Source organism: Bombus impatiens, unplaced genomic scaffold (genome assembly GCF_000188095.3).
Source record: "Bombus impatiens unplaced genomic scaffold, BIMP_2.2 scf_2222, whole genome shotgun sequence".
Taxonomy (NCBI): Eukaryota; Metazoa; Arthropoda; class Insecta; order Hymenoptera; family Apidae; genus Bombus; species Bombus impatiens.
Window position 1 is genome coordinate 2,300,016 of NT_178641.1, and position 16,986 is coordinate 2,317,001.

A 16,986-nucleotide genomic window follows, 5' to 3' on the forward strand; every position below is an offset into this window, starting at 1 on the left:
ATAACAAAAAGAAAAAAATATTGTTAAGGGTATGAAAAACGTATTCTTTTTCTAGTTTTCCTCCCATAAAAAATGAAGAAAAATCAACATTTGTAGCAAATTATTATTCCATAAAATTTTAATAAAAAATACCATATTTAGAAAATTATGTTTAGAAAATAAATACACAGTAGATATCTTATACGTATTACGACATAATTATTGTATGCATAAATATTTATACACAATTATTACAAATGATTTTATAAGTATATGTGTATTTAGGGACAATATTCTTTTTTAAAATTTGTTAAGAATTTAATTGCCCCTTTTTTCCTTTTTTTTTAAAATTGGATCCCTTTTAAAATCAATACTAGATAAATTCTCTAATCCTTCCTTTAATTCTATTTTGGAATATTTTTTTGGAGTAGATTCTTCGGTATTAAAATGTACAGCCTCTAAACTTTCTGTTAATTTAGCTAATTTAATCTTTTCTTTTTTATGTAACTTTGACAGTTTCTTTTTCTTTATTTTAGTATTTAAATAATCCACTTTCTTTTTAAAGTATGCATCTGATATATCTGGAAGTGTCTTGGTTGTATCAACTTGCTTTACAGCTAATTCATTACAAGAAAGTTCTGTTTGAAATTTGATCTCTAATGTTTTAATATCTTCATCTTTAATCAAAGGCAAATCATTTTTGTGTGATCTTTTAAATTTCTTTGCTTGAGAACCATGCAATTCATCTTCCCATGTATCAGTGATATTAGTGAGATTATATTGATTATCTTGATCTTTCTTCTTTTTTAATTTATTCTTCTTCTTTTTACTTTTTTTTGTTGGTGAAAATGTATCTGTATATTCATTTTCAGTATGATCATTTACTTGATCCTGAATGTTTTTTTTAGCTACAGAATGCACTACATAATTTAATGTATTATCTTCTTCTTTTTCAGCACTTTCAATATCACAAGAAATTGAACTTCTCTTTTCTTTCTTTCTTTTCCTCTTTTTACATTTTTTTTTATTTTCCTGTTTTAATTCTCCTTTTACTGTGGCATGTATATTTCTTTCATCACTATCGCTTACATTACATAAAATATTTAATTGATGACTTAAGTTATTTATAAGTCTTCTATTCTTTTTATTAGTGGTTTTACATCCTTTTGGAATCATTACACTTTCAGTAGAAGTCATTGGCAATACTATGTTTTCATCATTAATCTCTTCATATTCATTATTATGGGATATGATATTGTTTTCCAATTTTGTAGTGTTTAATAAATACTTTTCTTGTTGGGCAATTCTTTTCAATTTTCCATTTAATTGTAATCCATGCCTGGCTCCTTTATGGGCAGTTCTACCACCACATAATTTAAATAACTCTTCATCTGTTAAAGGAACATGTTTGATATTTTCTTCAATATTTTGTTTTTTATGCATATTAGAACTACTTATCAGTATTAAGTTGCCATTAAATAATTTAGTAGTTTTAAGAAAATTTCCATATTTAGATTCATTTTTATTTAACTCTTCTTTAGGAAGATCATTAGTTGTATTTTCTTTTGAAACAGATATTGAAACTTCATCAGTTCGTGATTCAACTTTGATACTACTAGCTGCTTTGTTAAAAGCATGTTCCCACCAATTATTCCAATCTGTATCTTTATATCCCACTCCTGCTGTATCAAATTTTAATTTTTGTTTTAAAGGTTCTGTAATGCCACTTTCATATTTACCTAAACCTTTACCTATATCAATAAAATATGAAAAAACATTTACAAACGTGTATTACAAAATTTACATAACAAATTTATTTAACAACGAAGTACACAAATAAACATTTAAATACATAATACATTAAAGGTATTAAATGTAATAGTTATAATATAACTATTATTATATCATAATAATGCTTGTAAAATCATACCTTCCGTCCAGCCATATTTCATAAGCTGAGACTTTGCAAAGTCATTCATGTTTAAACTTTCGTTACTATAATCTTATATAAAAAAAATGTCATTTAACAACTTACAAATACAGCACAATTTACGAATGATACATGTTTTCATTAACTAGAAGCAGAACTTACCTAGTGAATGAAAACTATATTATTTGCTGGATATTCTGCATATTGAAATTTCCATAACATCCGTATTGTGGCGCTACTGTACAACTGTGAGCTATTATGCGATTCACAGAAATTTTGTCCAATTTTAATATCTAAGGAATTTTCATAAATATTTTCTTTTTTAATATTTTTTTTTTATTATTTTAACATAAACATTGCATTATTAATTTGGATTTCTTGCTCTTATTTCAATAATATTTCTTTGTATAGTATCTTTTATATATATTATTTATATGTACTTTGTTAATAAAAAAATCTTGAAATGAATATTAAACATGAAATGATGTTATCATTATTTTTAGGGATTATATAATACTGTTAGATGAACAACTTTTATTTAACTAAAATAAAATATATTAAAAATATATTTTAGTACTGCGTATGTATCATATACTATACAAAGAGGATGCTCAAGTCTTCAGATAGATCTGCAACTTGTCCACGGTTTGACGTTCGTTAGCCAACAAACACATAAAAAATGGCTTTATAATACTCGTCTTGTCTTAACGTTACGTTTGCCATGATAATACACCATTATACAACGAAATTTATTCGACTTATAGTACCAATATTGTTCGATGGCAAGGAAATGAACAATTTCAAACAGTAGATTTGATGAAACACATTTAATATCTTGTAACAACATCATCGGAATATTTAATTATACATATTAAGAACGAAACGAGGTTTGTGAACTTTATACCTTTACCAATATTTGTGATATTTTACGAAATTTGCATTCATTTCTACTTTTATATAATATCATTGGATTCTAATGTTGCATAAAAAAATTTTGCGCAAACATTTTATCCCAACTATACTTTTATTCGATATTTAATATCGAATAAAATAAATGAAATTAATAAGCATCTTACTTTAATTGATTGAATTAATGAGATTAATGTTGTAGAATTATTTTACTATAATGTTTATAGATATATTTCGTGCATTATTACTTTTTATTTTCAAAAATAACACATTTCTTTAATCAGTTTAGGTATATATTGATATTATAAAAAGATGGCATTGCGTGAATTGGTGGAGGGTGACTGCGGTGGACCCAGTTCTTTAATTCATTTAACATCACATTTTGTACGTGATCATGGATTCAAAGAAGAAGGAATACGTCATCCTTTTGATCATGGGGAACCTTTCCAAACTTCAGATTCAGACCAGTTAGTTAAACAATTTTTAGAAGAAAATCCTTCATGTCCTCAAACATTTAGAATGGATAATTTATTGCAAGAAATGCGTGAAATTGATCAAAATATTCATCCACCTATAGCAGCACCAGGAGTTGCTCAAGAATTAACCAGTTTAGATACAGCTTGGGCAAATCAATATCTTGAATCAGGACGTCATTTTAATGTAATTCTCATTTTATCGTTGGAATTCATATATTAGCAGCATTATAGTATAAAACAAATATTTATTACAAATTTGTATTTTCTAATTAATACAGGAACACCATGCCGATGACATTTGGCATCACGAGATAGAGCAGAATTCAAACATTATAACTCATCAAAAACATGAACTTGGATTAGGACCAAAATGGGCAGAAGAATATATAGAACATAGCAAAGATACTATACACAATAACATAAATATGGAACACCCAACAGAAGCAATAGAAAACAGTGATAATCCTAACTTTGAATATTCAAAGTTTATGAAATTTATGAAACAGGAAGGAGATGTTCCCACAAAAAACAATGAAGAATCACTGCCAGATGTTCAGAATACAAGTAAAGACTGGACAGAACAATATGAAAAAGATAATCAAAAGACTGAAGACAAAATTTCTACCAATAATAGTCAAGAAAATGAAGTGACAGCTAAGATAGAAGAAGTAGCTGCTGCTAGTAATTGGATAGATGAATTTCAAATAGAAAATATTTCTTCAGGTTGGTAAACATATTAGTACCAAGTTAGTATCTGTAATTAATTCTCCTTATAGACATATTTATAAAAACAAATTTTTATTCTAGAGACAGACAATTATGAATCTACATTCTTGAAGCTTCAAAATGAATGGGAAAAGATTTCATCATCTGGGGAACTATCTTCCAAGCATCCATGGCTTTCAGAATATGATACTTTTTATGATCCATTTAAAGATTATGAATTTCATGAAGAAAATCCTATGAAAAATGTTCCTAATGCATTAGAAGAGGGTAAAAAAAGATTGAAAGATGGTGATTTACCAAGTGCTATACTTTGCTTTGAAGCAGCAGTACAACAAGATGAAAAAGATTCAGAAGCTTGGTTACTTCTTGGTAAAACTCAAGCTGAAAATGAACAAGATCCATTAGCTATTTCTGCTTTAAAACATTGTCTAAGTTTGGATCCTATAAATGGTGCTGCTCTTATGGCACTTGCAGTTTCATATACAAATGAATCTTACCAAAACCAAGCATGTGTAACACTTAAAGAATGGTTACTAAAAAATGAAAAATACAAGCATCTATCAGTACGAAAGGCTAGTAGTCCTGAGCAACAATCAAAATCCAATGTGTCAACTATTTTGTTTGAGTAAGTAATAATAAGTTTAACAAAATACACATATATAGAGTAATATCTAATATTCTTCTTACTTTTTCTAGTGACGTACATGAAGAAGTAAAAGATCTTTATATTCAAGCTGCACGAATGAATCCGTGGAATGAAATAGATGCCGATGTACAGTGTGGATTAGGAGTCCTTTTTAATTTATCTAATGAATATGATAAAGCTAGCGATTGCTTCCAAGCAGCGCTGCAAGTACGCCCTGATGTATGTAATAAATTAATCTTTTGTAATGCGTATTAGCAATTGTTAATATATTATCGAAAACGTAATATTTTCGGAAGGATTCTAGATTATGGAATAGATTAGGTGCAACTTTAGCTAATGGTCAAAAATCGGAAGAAGCTATAAATGCGTATCATCATGCTTTAAAATTATCACCTGGATTTATTAGAGCTCGTTACAATCTTGGAATTTCTTGCATTAATCTTGCTGCATATAAGTAAGTAATATTTTTACATTATGTACAGTTTTTTACATGATTTATTTTTTTTATTTTTCTACAGAGAAGCAGGTGAACATCTTGTAATAGCGTTAAACCAACAAGCTGCTGGTCGTGGAGTTCACGGTGAAAACTCTTCACCGAAAGCGATGTCAAATACCATTTGGTCAACACTGAGACTTGTCATTTCGCTTATGCACAAATATCACTTAAATGAAGCTATAGAAAACAGGTATGGTTAATAAATACTTCTTAATAAAAACTATTAAATTTCATTATATAAACAGTGGTACTCTTTATTATTTCAGAGATCTAACAAGGTTGAATAAGGAATTTGAGATTGTATAAAATATTGTTGACTTCACCTGTTAAAAAGTATAAAATCTTTTTAACTTAGTTAAAATAAGTTGCGATAAAATATCGTAAAATAAAATAATTAAAAATATTTTTCGTAGTTAAAAAGTGTACATAAAAAAAAGAACATTAAGAAGATGCTGTCATATAATTTCTTTGTTATAAGAAGGGTTAAGTTACATATATTAGATGTCAAAAAACTAATTTGTTGGATATGTTTGGTAGATATACAACTTTTTATTGTTTTATCTTATATAAATTAAAAGCTATTATACTATAATAAAATTGTTATGCATTTAATAAAAATTAGTTAAAATAATTGAATCCCTGAGATAAAATAATTCAATAGAGAAAAATCGGTAATATCATATGTAAAAAAAGAAATGGAACGAGCGATCCTGAAACAATAAAATAATTGCCATCCTTCTTTTCCTTTCTTCCTTTAAATAAATAAATAGCATTATAAAAATATGATTACATAATAAAGAAGCATTCTGATATGAGTTACAGCTATGTATTATTTCTTTATAATTTATAAATATCATAGATCACTTCTAACATAATTATATTACATTTGTAACAAAGAGAAATTAATCCTAAAGGCACATTAAAGTTACATATAATGTAACATTCAGAAAGTGATGAAAATACATTATAGGATCAACAAATATAATAAAAAGTAACTACCTTAGCAGTACGTGATTTCCTAAACACATGCCACCCCGCCCTTAGCGGTTAAAATATAAACAATTTTTAACAAATTCTTAGAAATATTCAAACAGCAGTCAAAAATACAATGATCGTTACTACAAAATTTCTTAGTTCAGTGTACAAAGCAATCTATTACGTTAAATATTATATATAACATTGTAAAATTTTAATATCTATATGCTTGGTTCTCTGTATAAACTTTTCATAATTATGATTCAACTATTTCATTAGCTAAGGGAAAGATAACATACGTCTAGATATAATACAATATATCTATATAGAACATTTCAACAATCAATAATAGGTGAATTAATTTTATCTATAGTATTTGTCTTTAGTTTCTGACAATTTGTTATATATAATACAACTTCTTATCCATAAAAAATCTTGTGCACGACCAAGATTTTAATCAAGATCGAGCATTTTAAATAATTGCATTAAAATAAATGTGTACTTTTAAAAATATTATACAAATGATGAGTATATTCAATAACGATTTGTAAATTTATAGTTATATTCAATAAGAAAAAACACCTATATAAATGAAAAAAGTGTCTGAAATGTGATCACAGAGATAGAAAGTCACTAGTTACGTTAAACGCCAAGTAATTTTAAGCAAAAAGTTATAATTTATGAAAGTCGTGCCATATGAAAAAGTATCGTTTTCAACAAATTAGATTAAGTACAATTTGTTTCGAATCTATTTTCTCTAGAATGTATAATTTTCATGCAACACAATTTTTTGTTGCATTTAGATCATATGTTTTTTTTTCTTTATAATTAAAATTGGACCTATGCTATCATCAAATGACGATAAAATTGATCAGTAGAAATTAGCGCTCACAATTTTAAAGTCGATAAAAGTTGTTGTCCAGTTTCTATTATTAAAGATTTAACATGTTCAGCGTGCATAATTTGATTACACATTTCACTGCATTTTTGAAATGTTATTACATCATCTTTTGGAAGAACACGATGTAAACTTTTTAAGGACAACGTATGTGGTAGATAATTCAAAATTGCTGAAACGATAAAAAGTATATTATAATACAATTTAATATACTTCAGCATAAATATATCGAAAAAATTTACCTTTCATAATTTGCGTGTATAAACACTGCAATTCTTGTCGAGAGTTTGATACAGCAATCTTATTTTGCGTTAACTCAATTAAATACTTCCATTCAGAATCTTTAGTATACATGTCCTAAATTTGTAACACAATTTTATGAAATTCAATCATAAAAACAAATTGAAAATACAGTAAAAGTAGTGGATTGAAATATATGGTATTTACCTTTGCATATTGCACAACAGCTTGAGGACAATTATCCATTAAAAGTGTTGTTGTTTCTTCAGTATTTTGAATGCACAACGCTTTTAAAGATAAACTGCCATCAATCTCTTGTGTTTCAAGAAATTGCTTAACTTCATATAAGCACTCATTTGGTATAAAATCACAAGATAATACAGACTGTAATTTAAACAATTCCGTTGGTATAGTTTTTTCAGAGTCAGTCTTATCGATATCAGCTAAATCTTTTAGATCGCTCACATTCAAAACTTTTTGATAATCTTTCGCATACGGTGGCATCCCGTTTAGATAATGAGGTCTAAACTTCACAAATATGAAGTTATCATAATTTTCTTGTACGTTTTCTTTATTTTCTATTTTGTACACTTTTGTTTGTGTTAACTTGCCTAAGTATGATCGTACTAATAGCTTAAAAGCTTCAACCAAAGCGAAATCCGTACGTATTTGATTTTTATTTATAACAGACGAATCTATAATCAATTTTGTACTAAAGTAGTTGTGAAGATATTTTTCGAGAAATACTTGTAATGTCATTGCCGCATTATGCCCATCTCGTCCTACTCTTGATGGTAAATATTCTAAAAACACCTGTATAATTTGATGAAGAGATAGGATTCCATCCTCTTCGATTAATTGTATTAGAATTTCAGCAAAGGTTGAATTTTTCTGACGCATTAACGTTCCAGCGAAATCTGAAAACGTAGGAATCATTGGACTTCTCTTTTTCATCGCCGTCATATCAAACAACAGGTCCCAATGTTCTAAAACTATTTTCTTGACACATAATGCTGAGACTGGTTCAAGTACTTTCTCTGCTTGTTCTTGTTTTTCAGCTTGTATGTATAAGAGTGCCAAAGCTAACTTCACTAATTCGTCCGTTTCATATAATAACAAAAGATGTATTAGTTTTTCTGTAGTATATTCTCGTAATACGGGACTACTGAAAATCAATTTCAATAAGTCTGGTTTCTTTAATTTACATATTATTTCTACAATATTAAATCCTTGGAACAAGGCATCTGCTTCCGGACCACTTTTCATCGTGAAAAGTATATCAGTCAAAAACGTAACGAGACCCGGTGCATCTTGACTCGATTTCCTAGATAATACTTCTGAAGGTTTTAAACCCGACATTTTATAATAGGGTATACAGAAATCCCAATCTGAGTCATATTCGGAACGAATATAATAGTCTCCAAGCAGCGCGCATGATTGATTATACAAGTTCTTCAATTTCAATCCATTTTTATTTGCGATATCATCAAATTCATTAATGTCTGAGCAATTATACACAGCGTCTTTAGCTAAACGTATCAAAGCATGAGCTTCTCCTAACAAATGTCGGTATGTGCTAGGACTAGAAGATTTATGACTCCTCGCTGCGTTTAAAACATCGTAATACAAATTCTCCAATTTAGGTAAAATTAAAGAATATAAAGTCCAAGAGTTTTCTGCTTTGGCTAAGAGGATTAGATAATTTTTGCTATGTAATAATTTCTGTATCCCCAGAAATGGCCTTAATCCTATTAAACAAACAGGCTCAGAAACACTAGGGCATGTAACTCTTACATTTTCTATATCATTAGACATCCTAGCAACATGATGAGATAAACGTAGAGTGTAAGATTCAAGACCAGCTTCAGTCAATGCATGCAAAGCAGTATGCTCCAAAGCTACATGATTAACAGGTGCAGTAAATGGATAAGTAGTTAAACAAGTTGCATCTGTAGGATTTGAGCTAGTAGCAGAGAAATGATAAAGATATCCTTCTTGCAGTGTGCATAAGAAGCAACTTACGCCCTGCAAATATGTATATTTATCTGATCTGAGGATTGATTTTTTTAAACAAGAAGTATTACACTCCTTCCTCATGTATAATGGCTTCAATAAAGAGCAGCTGAACAGTTCAGAACTTCCATCAAGTTTATTATTAGCTGCCATTACTTTAAGAGATAATAAATTTTTTATTGTATAATTTTCCGACCATCCTAAATCAGGAGAATTCGTTTTAATTATAATCCTTATTTCTGATGGGTTTAATACGAAAGGACTTAATGCATGCCCAGGTCCTGCTCTTTCCAAACTTATAGATGGTAAATTTATAGTCAAGGGTTGTGAATATCCATCTATAACTTCTTGATCAATTAATCTTTGTAATTCATCCCTTTCGTTATACACTAAATGATCCAAATTTATAACAGTGTCATTATTATTAGATTTTATTTTTCTGAAATCTCCTGTCTCCAGTTTACTCCATATACTTGTTTTGGAACTTCTATGCCTCCTACCTTTAAATTTTGTACTTGTTCCACTAGAATCATTGTTTTCTGATACAGTAAAGTGCAGATCTTGACTAGAACTTTTACATTTTGAATTTATTCCTTGCAATATTGTGTTATCATCTTGATTAGTCGTATTATTACTGTTTTCCACAAGAGAGGAATCAGTGGATATAGATGTTTTATCAATAGATGAAGAGTTTGTGGAAGTTAGAGAACTCAATTGATCAATATCTTCATACATTGAATTAGTCAATCGAAAAACACATAAATTTGTTTTATCCATAATTGATATAAAATCTTCAACAATTTCCATGTGTGTAGGAGAAAATGAAAAGCCCAAGGACCATGGTCGAGCCTCAAAATCTATAAACTTCATCTTTGATACTTGCTGTGTTTCAATTTTAAATTCATGTAAAATAGCACTATTTCCGGAAGCCACTAGGAGGTTGCCAGTACTTTGGCAGCAAGCAATGAGTGTAGGTTGCACATTTAATGGCAACTCTATCATTTCTAAGCTATTCAATGGTCGATTTAAACTTGGAGTAACACGCCCAGCTATTCTAGCACGCATAGGTTGACTTTGATCTTTTACCATAGCCCAGTTAACATAAATTCTAACAAAATTATTAATTGTTTTCCCTGTATGATTATTAATGCTTGCATCTCTAGATAATTTTGATTCTAACGTTACGACGTAATCTTCTTTGGTACAGTGCACCATTTGATTAATCATATCAACTGTTGGAAAAACCGTATGTAGTTTAATATCAGACATCATCAATTCCCAAACTTCGACGCAATGAGTTGACAATGCTAGGAGTAGCATTTCACGTCCAGATGCATTTGCTATACAGCTTGCAGTTGGCTCTTCAATTTGAGTGATATTTTGCCCCAGAAAATTATGTACTGTGATTACACGCACCATGTTGATTTTTGTGCTAAAAGAGCTCTTTAAACATACCTATCTTGCGTATGAAAAAAAATTACTATATCTAATTATAGTAAGTTGATCACCTTTGCAACTAAATTGAACATGAATTCAAGTTAATAATTATTTTGTTCAAATCTGATATAAAACTTATACTTTTTTACATTACTACATGATGTGATCGAACAATATTTAAAGATATAAATTAGCATAAAATTCGTTGAAGGTTATTTTACATTTTTAAACTATTACTACACAAGTTACTTGCAAAATGTGTGACAGAATAATAAGTTCGTTGTTTTTTCGAAATTTTTCAATATCAACGAGATATAATATATAGAATTAAGCGTAAGAAGATATCACCGAAATATCGCTTTCTTTCTGCTTCGATTAATAGGTATATATCTTAGACCGCCCAAAAATCCGTGTTAACGAACTCAATGACGCGTACTTTGACATTTCTAATTCATGTTTTATACATTTAATACCTTCATTATGTGACAAACATTGAATATTGAAAGTGACAAATTACGATAAAGTACGAGAAAACCAACTAACGTTGTATGGAAATGAGCACTACGATATTTTATACATGATTTTGTACAATCTAAAAACACTACGAATATCACAAAGTAGAAGAATGCAAATATAGCTCGTTCGTTTGACAGATCTTTTAGTACGCGCATGTACACTAATGGTTAGAACATAATCGTGCTACATACGCGCTCTACTAGTTCTTGCCCGCCAAATCTGATAAATATGCTGTTTCGAAATGTAGCATAATTATAAAATATAAAATGCAAAAGAACTCTGTCCAGAAATAGTTAAAAAAATATAAAAACGAGTAATCTAAATATTAATTTTTGTAACGATTTTAAAAATATATCCTATAATGAATTAGATACATTCAAGTTACAAATCACAATTCATCTTTTAATTTTTATTACATAAAAAATTATACATATACATGCATTGTTATCATATTGATCCGATTTTAAAATATCAATTTTCTTAGTCTATAATCATATGTTATATTAATATGTTATAAAATTATCATTATCATAAGGTATAAAAAGACTGTAACAAATGCTAATCAAATATATATTAAATGAACATATAATAACATTTATTTCATTCGTTATTTGCAATAAAATTGACACAATCCACAAGATACTTTGATCTAAAATCAATTTCATTGACACGCAATGACAATGCGAGAAATGGACCCTATAAAAATCTACCTTATGATTATCTTAACTATTTTGTTGAGATAACTTTCTCAATGTGATTTTTTAGAGTTTCTAGCTGTTTCATGGTTTCTGCGTCTAATGTAGGAATGTGTGACATACGTAAACCATCATTAGGTAATAAGGACATAACATTGCCATTACGCAAAGGTACATTAATGTTAGCAATGTCTTCTTGAATAACCGCAGAAACCAATAAGGGGCTACCTTGCATGCTAAGAACCATTTCTCCTTGCCTTGGACGTCTTAATACATTTAATGGTGTATTAGGTTTTATTTTTGGAGTTACAAGATCAAATTCGTTAAACCCAGGTTTTGTAGCAGCAGGAGTTCTAAATTTATCGATTTTTATAGATATGTTGTTGATATGCTCCTTCTTTGTTGTCTTCCTTATAGTTTCTAGTTTTATTTCACTAAGCTTCATTTTACTATTTCTTGAGGTACTACGTGTTCTTCTAGTAGTAGGAGGTGCGACTTTTCTAGCTCTTGATGTACGCGTTGTCGTAATACTTTCAGTAACGTATCCATCGTCCGTCCCGCTAGTAATTCTTTTACCAACTTTCTTTCTTTTCTCCGTTGGAGCCAATTTTAGTGAACGGTCGTCGACGGACGACGAAACTTCATTACAATTTTCTTTCTCTTCGTCAGCCTCACGATTGAGTATCTCGCCAAGAGTCATCTGTCGTATTTCAGTCGGAAGCCTTGATAAGGTAACATCAACAAAAGTTTCAAGACCTTTTATCGCCATTTTTGATTCTGCCTCCAGCTTCGATATTCGCAAATGTGCCTGTCGTTCAAAATCTTTAATTAATAAGTCACTTTCTTCTGCAGAGTGCCGTTCTTGTTTTGGTTTCCGAACATGTTTTGTGCGTGGCATCTTTAGCAGGCAAAAAGTAAGGGATGTAACCAAACTGCTTCCTTGCTTCTTCTATTACACGTGGTTTATTCAAGTTTAAACTAAATGTGAGCTTACATATAAATAGTATTCACAAATTCCTTGTTCGTCTGACTTACATTAAAATGTTTTCAATCTAGCTTACCGCCGTTAACAGTTTATAATTCAATAGCAATGATTATAGAAAAGTACAGAATGACAAAATGGTTACAGAATACGTACAAAGAGCAACCTGTCGCCGTTTACACGTATTACATTCTATGTGTTCAAAAATGCACTTCAATCAGTGTACTCAGTTTGATTTAAATTACATGAAGAAAAAAACCCGCGTCAAATTTCTTAGGTTGAGTATTATTTTATCTCTCACAATTATAAGCTGTTAAAGTAGTTAAATTTATTCATAAAATTACATAAGTAATTGAAATTATTACTTTTTGTTTTAAGTTATATACATAACGGATATGTGATAATAATTATTGGATAAGTGACTATCTATATAAAAAATTATGGAAACAAGAATTTTAGATGAAGAATGGAAGTTTTAGTAATGATATTAAGAATTGGCAAATAATTTCAAGTGAACGTTTTGCATATATTCTTAATATTAATATTGGCATAGTTTCTCCAAAATTTGTCAAGACCTTATCATTCAAACATTAAAATGGACACTACTATGTATTATGAAAAACCACTTTCTGATTATAGACGAAATGAACGGCAAGAGATGTTGATAGCTGCTCCATTAGACTTGTCATTCAAAAAAGCAACCACAATGAATGGTATGTTAGTAATATGATGCATTATTAAAATGATATATTTTCTGAATTGAAAGATAATATTAATAAAAATATTTATTTTGTTACAAAAGAATTGGCAAATAAACGCCCACAAGCAGTACGAACGGGTAAAATTCCGTTACGAACAGCTGCAGATCGTTTTGTAACATGTTCCTTGTGGTTAAGCAATAATTCATTGACATCAATGTTCGGATTTGAAAATCTTGCACAAAAGCTTCTCGATGATCCATCGCACCTTAGTTGGCTCGATCTTTCTTTCAATGAGATAGAACAAATTGCTGATGACATTACACATTTTCCGAATTTAAAAATTTTTTATTTGCATGGAAACAATATTTCGGATATAAATGATGTTGTAAAATTGAAAAAGTTATCAACTCTTAAATCTTTAACGCTACATGGAAATCCCATTGAAAATCTTCCATATTATAGAGGATACATTGTTCACATTCTTCCACAATTAACAACGCTAGACTTTTCAGCGGTACTATCAACTGAGAGGAAGAAGGCAGCACCAGCTGGATTTTACAAAATAATATATGGTAGTACATGAATATAAAACTTTATTTTCAAGTTTTGTATTAAATACACGCCTTCTTAAGTATCATTACTTGTAATATTCTTTTAAAACGTACCGTCTTCCTTGAGGTACATGTGACTTAACGCGCACTCTTAGAAAAAATTTATTTAAAACCTACTATTATCATCGTTAAATTAACTCAAGATACCATACAGTAGAATCGATTGTTCTATTTAAATTGCATTTTAATCATTTGCATCATGGCCCTACTTAAGAGGACTGGTCCCTATCACCGCGTGCGGTCGGTCGTAGGTGCAGTAAATGACTTCCGAATTCTTTATAGAGTTTATCGCACCTTACATTCTTTATAACAGAGGAAAGAAGTAAAAATTATTTATTTAAAACAAAAATTATTTAGATTAAAATGGAAATAAAAAAAGAGCAGTCGCAGTGCGCGTAATAATCCGCGCTTGGTGATAGAAGACAGTCGTCCGATTGCGTAATAATCCGCGCTTGGATGCAAATGGGTTAATCAACAGAGGTAAAAAAAGGCCCCGTATTATATTACAAATTGAATATAACTTGTTCACGTAATTGCAATATTCCTTTTTGTAATATACATGATGATCTCCTCATACATTCAATGTCGTCTGTGCTTACTGCGGTGTTTACTTGATTTTTCTACATCTCTTTCTCGTGATCGACTACGTGATCTATAACGACTACGTGATGATTTATGACTGCCAGATCGTCTTCGCTGAGCCTTTTTCGGTTTTCGAGATCGTCCATGACTATGGCTGCGAGATCTGCTTCTACTATGTTTCTTCCTCTTGGAATGCTTTGTTCCCTCACCTCTAGATGGTGAAGTACTTGGTGATTTTGATCGCCTAAAATAAGGAAAACACGATTTTAATTACGATAATAATTACATTTTATTACTTTATTTTCTCATTTTTTCATGACATCATACCTAGGTGACTTTGTTCTTTCTGGCACAGCATGCGTACCACTGCGGCTAATGAATCCACCCCAGGCATTATGATGTTTAGGCAGTGGTGGGCTAGGTGTGTGGCTATCTACATCTCCACTTCTTGCTTTGGTTCTTGCTTCCTCGTATTGTCGACGAAGTTCTTCTACTCGTTTTTCTAACTGTTCCGGTTTAACACGGGGTCGAAAATAAAGTCGTAATATACGACGGCAAACATCTCTAATAGCAGATTCATTAACTTTAAAAAGAGAAAACCAAGCAGGTGAAGTAGGTAAAGGTAATTGTAGCTGTCTTGCTCCCAAATATACACATGCACAAGCAACAGTTTCTGGTTGATGTCTTAAGAATACATCAGACCTTAAAGAATCATTCATATAATTCCAACATTGTTGCATTAAAGCCTGATTTTTCTCGTGTCCCAGTACTTGTAAATACATAACAATAATTTTGTGAGGGTGTTTTACATGGACGCAGAAACCTAACTCTTTTAAAACTCTCCTTTCAGATTTAATTACTTGATTCTTCAGGGCTACATAATTTTGATCAAGTATTACAGGTTGTATTGGCCTAAAAAGAAGAACAAATCTAGTATATTATTGTTATTCATATATATATAAAATTTATAGGAAGAAACTGGGGGAGATAATGAGGAGAATGGGGGTGAACGAGAAGTTAACTAGAAGGATAGAGGAGATCCCGACATTGTTTAACATCTATGTGGCGGGGCTGGAAGAGGAAATGAAGAAAGGGCAAGTAGGAGGCATAGTGGTATGAGACAAGAAGGTATGGTCACTATCATACGCGGATGACATTGTATTGATAGCGGACAGAGAAGAGGAGTTAAAGGAAATGATGAAGAGATTTAAGACATTCCTAGAGGAAATGGAACTGGAACTGAGCACAGGAGGAACGACAGGGAGGGAGCACAGCAAGGAAGCAAAAGCCAAAGAAGGATAAGCGTTAGATATAAGTAAAGGCAATATAAGAGATATAATCTGGAAGTCGTTCAAAGCCGAAAGGCACGGACTAAGATTAAATAAATAAAATAAAATATATATAAAATTTAATAACATTAAAAACAAAGAATCATACTTACTTTTGACTGGAAACTTGTTTTATGTGATTAAACACATTGATAACATCCCTGATACGTCTCGGGGCCTCTTCAATTTTACTAGCTAAACAAATACAACCCATTGCAGTTGTTTCCATATTATGTCTAACTAACGATTTACTGTAATAAAATCGTTGGAATATTACTTGCCCTGTGGCCATTGCGACCTATTCAAAAAGATAATAAAAGTAGAGACTATGTGTTCCAAGGTTATAGAGGTTATGGCGTTTACAAACATTTTGTTTATTTGTGAAAATAATTACAAACCTGGGGTAGTTTCAGTAAAATACCAGCAGTCTGTATCAATTCGCATCCTAATATCCTTAGATCGGTTTCAGTTTCTGCATCCAATCCGTCTAAATGCGACGGCGTCGAGTTTAGTTTTTCATCAGGTAAAAGACAATTTTGAAGTGTTAACACGATTTTTCCATGAGCTTTCGTATTAACAGTTACCGTATTTTTTGCCGGTATCGTAGAATTTTCTTTTGCGTTACTCATTTCAACTTATACTAATTAAACAAAGAAAAAGTATAGTAAGTTCACGCACTTGCGGTGAAAAAGGTTAGCCTTACATTTTCTCCAATACCATACTTCCAACATATAAGGTTAAACCTATGTATGTGCTTATTTCAAGAAGTGTAATTCATATAGAACTCGCTTATTTTGTGTCGCTACTGTCGACTTGTGGTAATCAACCAAAGTTTTATTCGACTTT

The 16,986-nt window shown here is 30.3% G+C and overlaps 6 protein-coding genes across 7 annotated transcripts; 2 read left to right on the plus strand and 4 right to left on the minus strand.

The window, feature by feature from the left end:
• Positions 1 to 174: 174 nt before the first annotated feature.
• Positions 175 to 2,232, minus strand: LOC100746593 (G patch domain-containing protein 4). Its single transcript, XM_024372008.2, has 2 exons — positions 1,910 to 2,232; positions 175 to 1,730 (listed from the first exon to the last, which is right to left on the minus strand). Exons 1-2 carry the CDS (start codon positions 1,956 to 1,958, stop codon positions 298 to 300), a joined length of 1,482 nt encoding a protein of 493 aa, XP_024227776.1. The 5' UTR covers positions 1,959 to 2,232; the 3' UTR covers positions 175 to 297.
• Positions 2,233 to 2,470: 238 nt separating this feature from the next.
• LOC100748271 (peroxisomal targeting signal 1 receptor) lies at positions 2,471 to 5,754 on the plus strand. 2 transcript variants are annotated; one of them, XM_012393166.3, is made up of 8 exons: positions 2,471 to 2,796; positions 3,108 to 3,478; positions 3,573 to 4,017; positions 4,102 to 4,645; positions 4,717 to 4,885; positions 4,963 to 5,120; positions 5,185 to 5,352; positions 5,429 to 5,754. In XM_012393166.3, exons 2-8 carry the CDS (start codon positions 3,131 to 3,133, stop codon positions 5,466 to 5,468), a joined length of 1,872 nt encoding a protein of 623 aa, XP_012248589.1. In that variant the 5' UTR covers positions 2,471 to 2,796; positions 3,108 to 3,130; the 3' UTR covers positions 5,469 to 5,754. The 2 variants fall into 2 exon arrangements, with proteins under 2 accessions (XP_012248589.1, XP_003494421.1); XM_003494373.4 differs by having other exon boundaries at positions 2,472 to 2,796; positions 3,103 to 3,478.
• An 849-nt stretch (positions 5,755 to 6,603) lies between these two features.
• On the minus strand, positions 6,604 to 11,409 carry LOC100748387 (Hermansky-Pudlak syndrome 3 protein). The gene is made up of 3 exons (XM_003494374.4): positions 7,483 to 11,409; positions 7,278 to 7,392; positions 6,604 to 7,207 (listed from the first exon to the last, which is right to left on the minus strand). The coding sequence occupies exons 1-3, from the start codon at positions 10,705 to 10,707 to the stop codon at positions 7,026 to 7,028; spliced, it is 3,522 nt and encodes a 1,173-aa protein (XP_003494422.1). The 5' UTR covers positions 10,708 to 11,409; the 3' UTR covers positions 6,604 to 7,025.
• Positions 11,410 to 11,821: 412 nt separating this feature from the next.
• LOC100748506 (borealin) lies at positions 11,822 to 13,039 on the minus strand. Its single transcript, XM_024371938.2, has 2 exons — positions 12,931 to 13,039; positions 11,822 to 12,834 (listed from the first exon to the last, which is right to left on the minus strand). Exon 2 carries the CDS (start codon positions 12,832 to 12,834, stop codon positions 11,968 to 11,970), a length of 867 nt encoding a protein of 288 aa, XP_024227706.1. The 5' UTR covers positions 12,931 to 13,039; the 3' UTR covers positions 11,822 to 11,967.
• LOC100748624 (leucine-rich repeat-containing protein 51-like) lies at positions 13,009 to 14,256 on the plus strand. Its single transcript, XM_003494376.4, has 3 exons — positions 13,009 to 13,195; positions 13,558 to 13,631; positions 13,721 to 14,256. Exons 1-3 carry the CDS (start codon positions 13,056 to 13,058, stop codon positions 14,200 to 14,202), a joined length of 696 nt encoding a protein of 231 aa, XP_003494424.2. The 5' UTR covers positions 13,009 to 13,055; the 3' UTR covers positions 14,203 to 14,256.
• On the minus strand, positions 14,196 to 16,892 carry LOC105681833 (cyclin-L1). The gene is made up of 4 exons (XM_012393237.3): positions 16,539 to 16,892; positions 16,254 to 16,438; positions 15,140 to 15,724; positions 14,196 to 15,056 (listed from the first exon to the last, which is right to left on the minus strand). Exons 1-4 carry the CDS (start codon positions 16,767 to 16,769, stop codon positions 14,810 to 14,812), a joined length of 1,248 nt encoding a protein of 415 aa, XP_012248660.1. The 5' UTR covers positions 16,770 to 16,892; the 3' UTR covers positions 14,196 to 14,809.
• Positions 16,893 to 16,986: the final 94 nt, after the last annotated feature.

Bases quoted from the DNA above. Each gene is read 5' to 3' on its own strand.
- LOC100746593 (XM_024372008.2), bottom strand. From the start codon at position 1,958: ATGAATGACTTTGCAAAGTCTCAGCTTATGAAATATGGCTGGACGGAA. The intron at 1,731-1,909 runs GTATGATTTTAC...TTATTGATATAG, and splicing joins GAAATATGGCTGGACGGAAG to GTAAAGGTTTAGGTAAATAT.
- LOC105681833 (XM_012393237.3), bottom strand. From the start codon at position 16,769: ATGAGTAACGCAAAAGAAAATTCTACGATACCGGCAAAAAATACGGTA. The intron at 15,725-16,253 runs GTAAGTATGATT...TCTTCTTTTTAG, and splicing joins AAACAAGTTTCCAGTCAAAA to GCCAATACAACCTGTAATAC. The intron at 15,057-15,139 runs GTATGATGTCAT...TCCTTATTTTAG, and splicing joins GAAAGAACAAAGTCACCTAG to GCGATCAAAATCACCAAGTA.
- LOC100748624 (XM_003494376.4), top strand. From the start codon at position 13,056: ATGGTTACAGAATACGTACAAAGAGCAACCTGTCGCCGTTTACACGTA. The intron at 13,196-13,557 runs GTTGAGTATTAT...TTCTGATTATAG, and splicing joins ACCCGCGTCAAATTTCTTAG to ACGAAATGAACGGCAAGAGA. The intron at 13,632-13,720 runs GTATGTTAGTAA...TTGTTACAAAAG, and splicing joins AAAAGCAACCACAATGAATG to AATTGGCAAATAAACGCCCA.
- LOC100748506 (XM_024371938.2), bottom strand. From the start codon at position 12,834: ATGCCACGCACAAAACATGTTCGGAAACCAAAACAAGAACGGCACTCT.
- LOC100748387 (XM_003494374.4), bottom strand. From the start codon at position 10,707: ATGGTGCGTGTAATCACAGTACATAATTTTCTGGGGCAAAATATCACT. The intron at 7,393-7,482 runs GTAAATACCATA...TTACAAATTTAG, and splicing joins CTGTTGTGCAATATGCAAAG to GACATGTATACTAAAGATTC. The intron at 7,208-7,277 runs GTAAATTTTTTC...TTATCGTTTCAG, and splicing joins ATACACGCAAATTATGAAAG to CAATTTTGAATTATCTACCA.
- LOC100748271 (XM_012393166.3), top strand. From the start codon at position 3,131: ATGGCATTGCGTGAATTGGTGGAGGGTGACTGCGGTGGACCCAGTTCT. The intron at 4,646-4,716 runs GTAAGTAATAAT...TACTTTTTCTAG, and splicing joins GTGTCAACTATTTTGTTTGA to TGACGTACATGAAGAAGTAA. The intron at 5,121-5,184 runs GTAAGTAATATT...ATTTTTCTACAG, and splicing joins ATTAATCTTGCTGCATATAA to AGAAGCAGGTGAACATCTTG.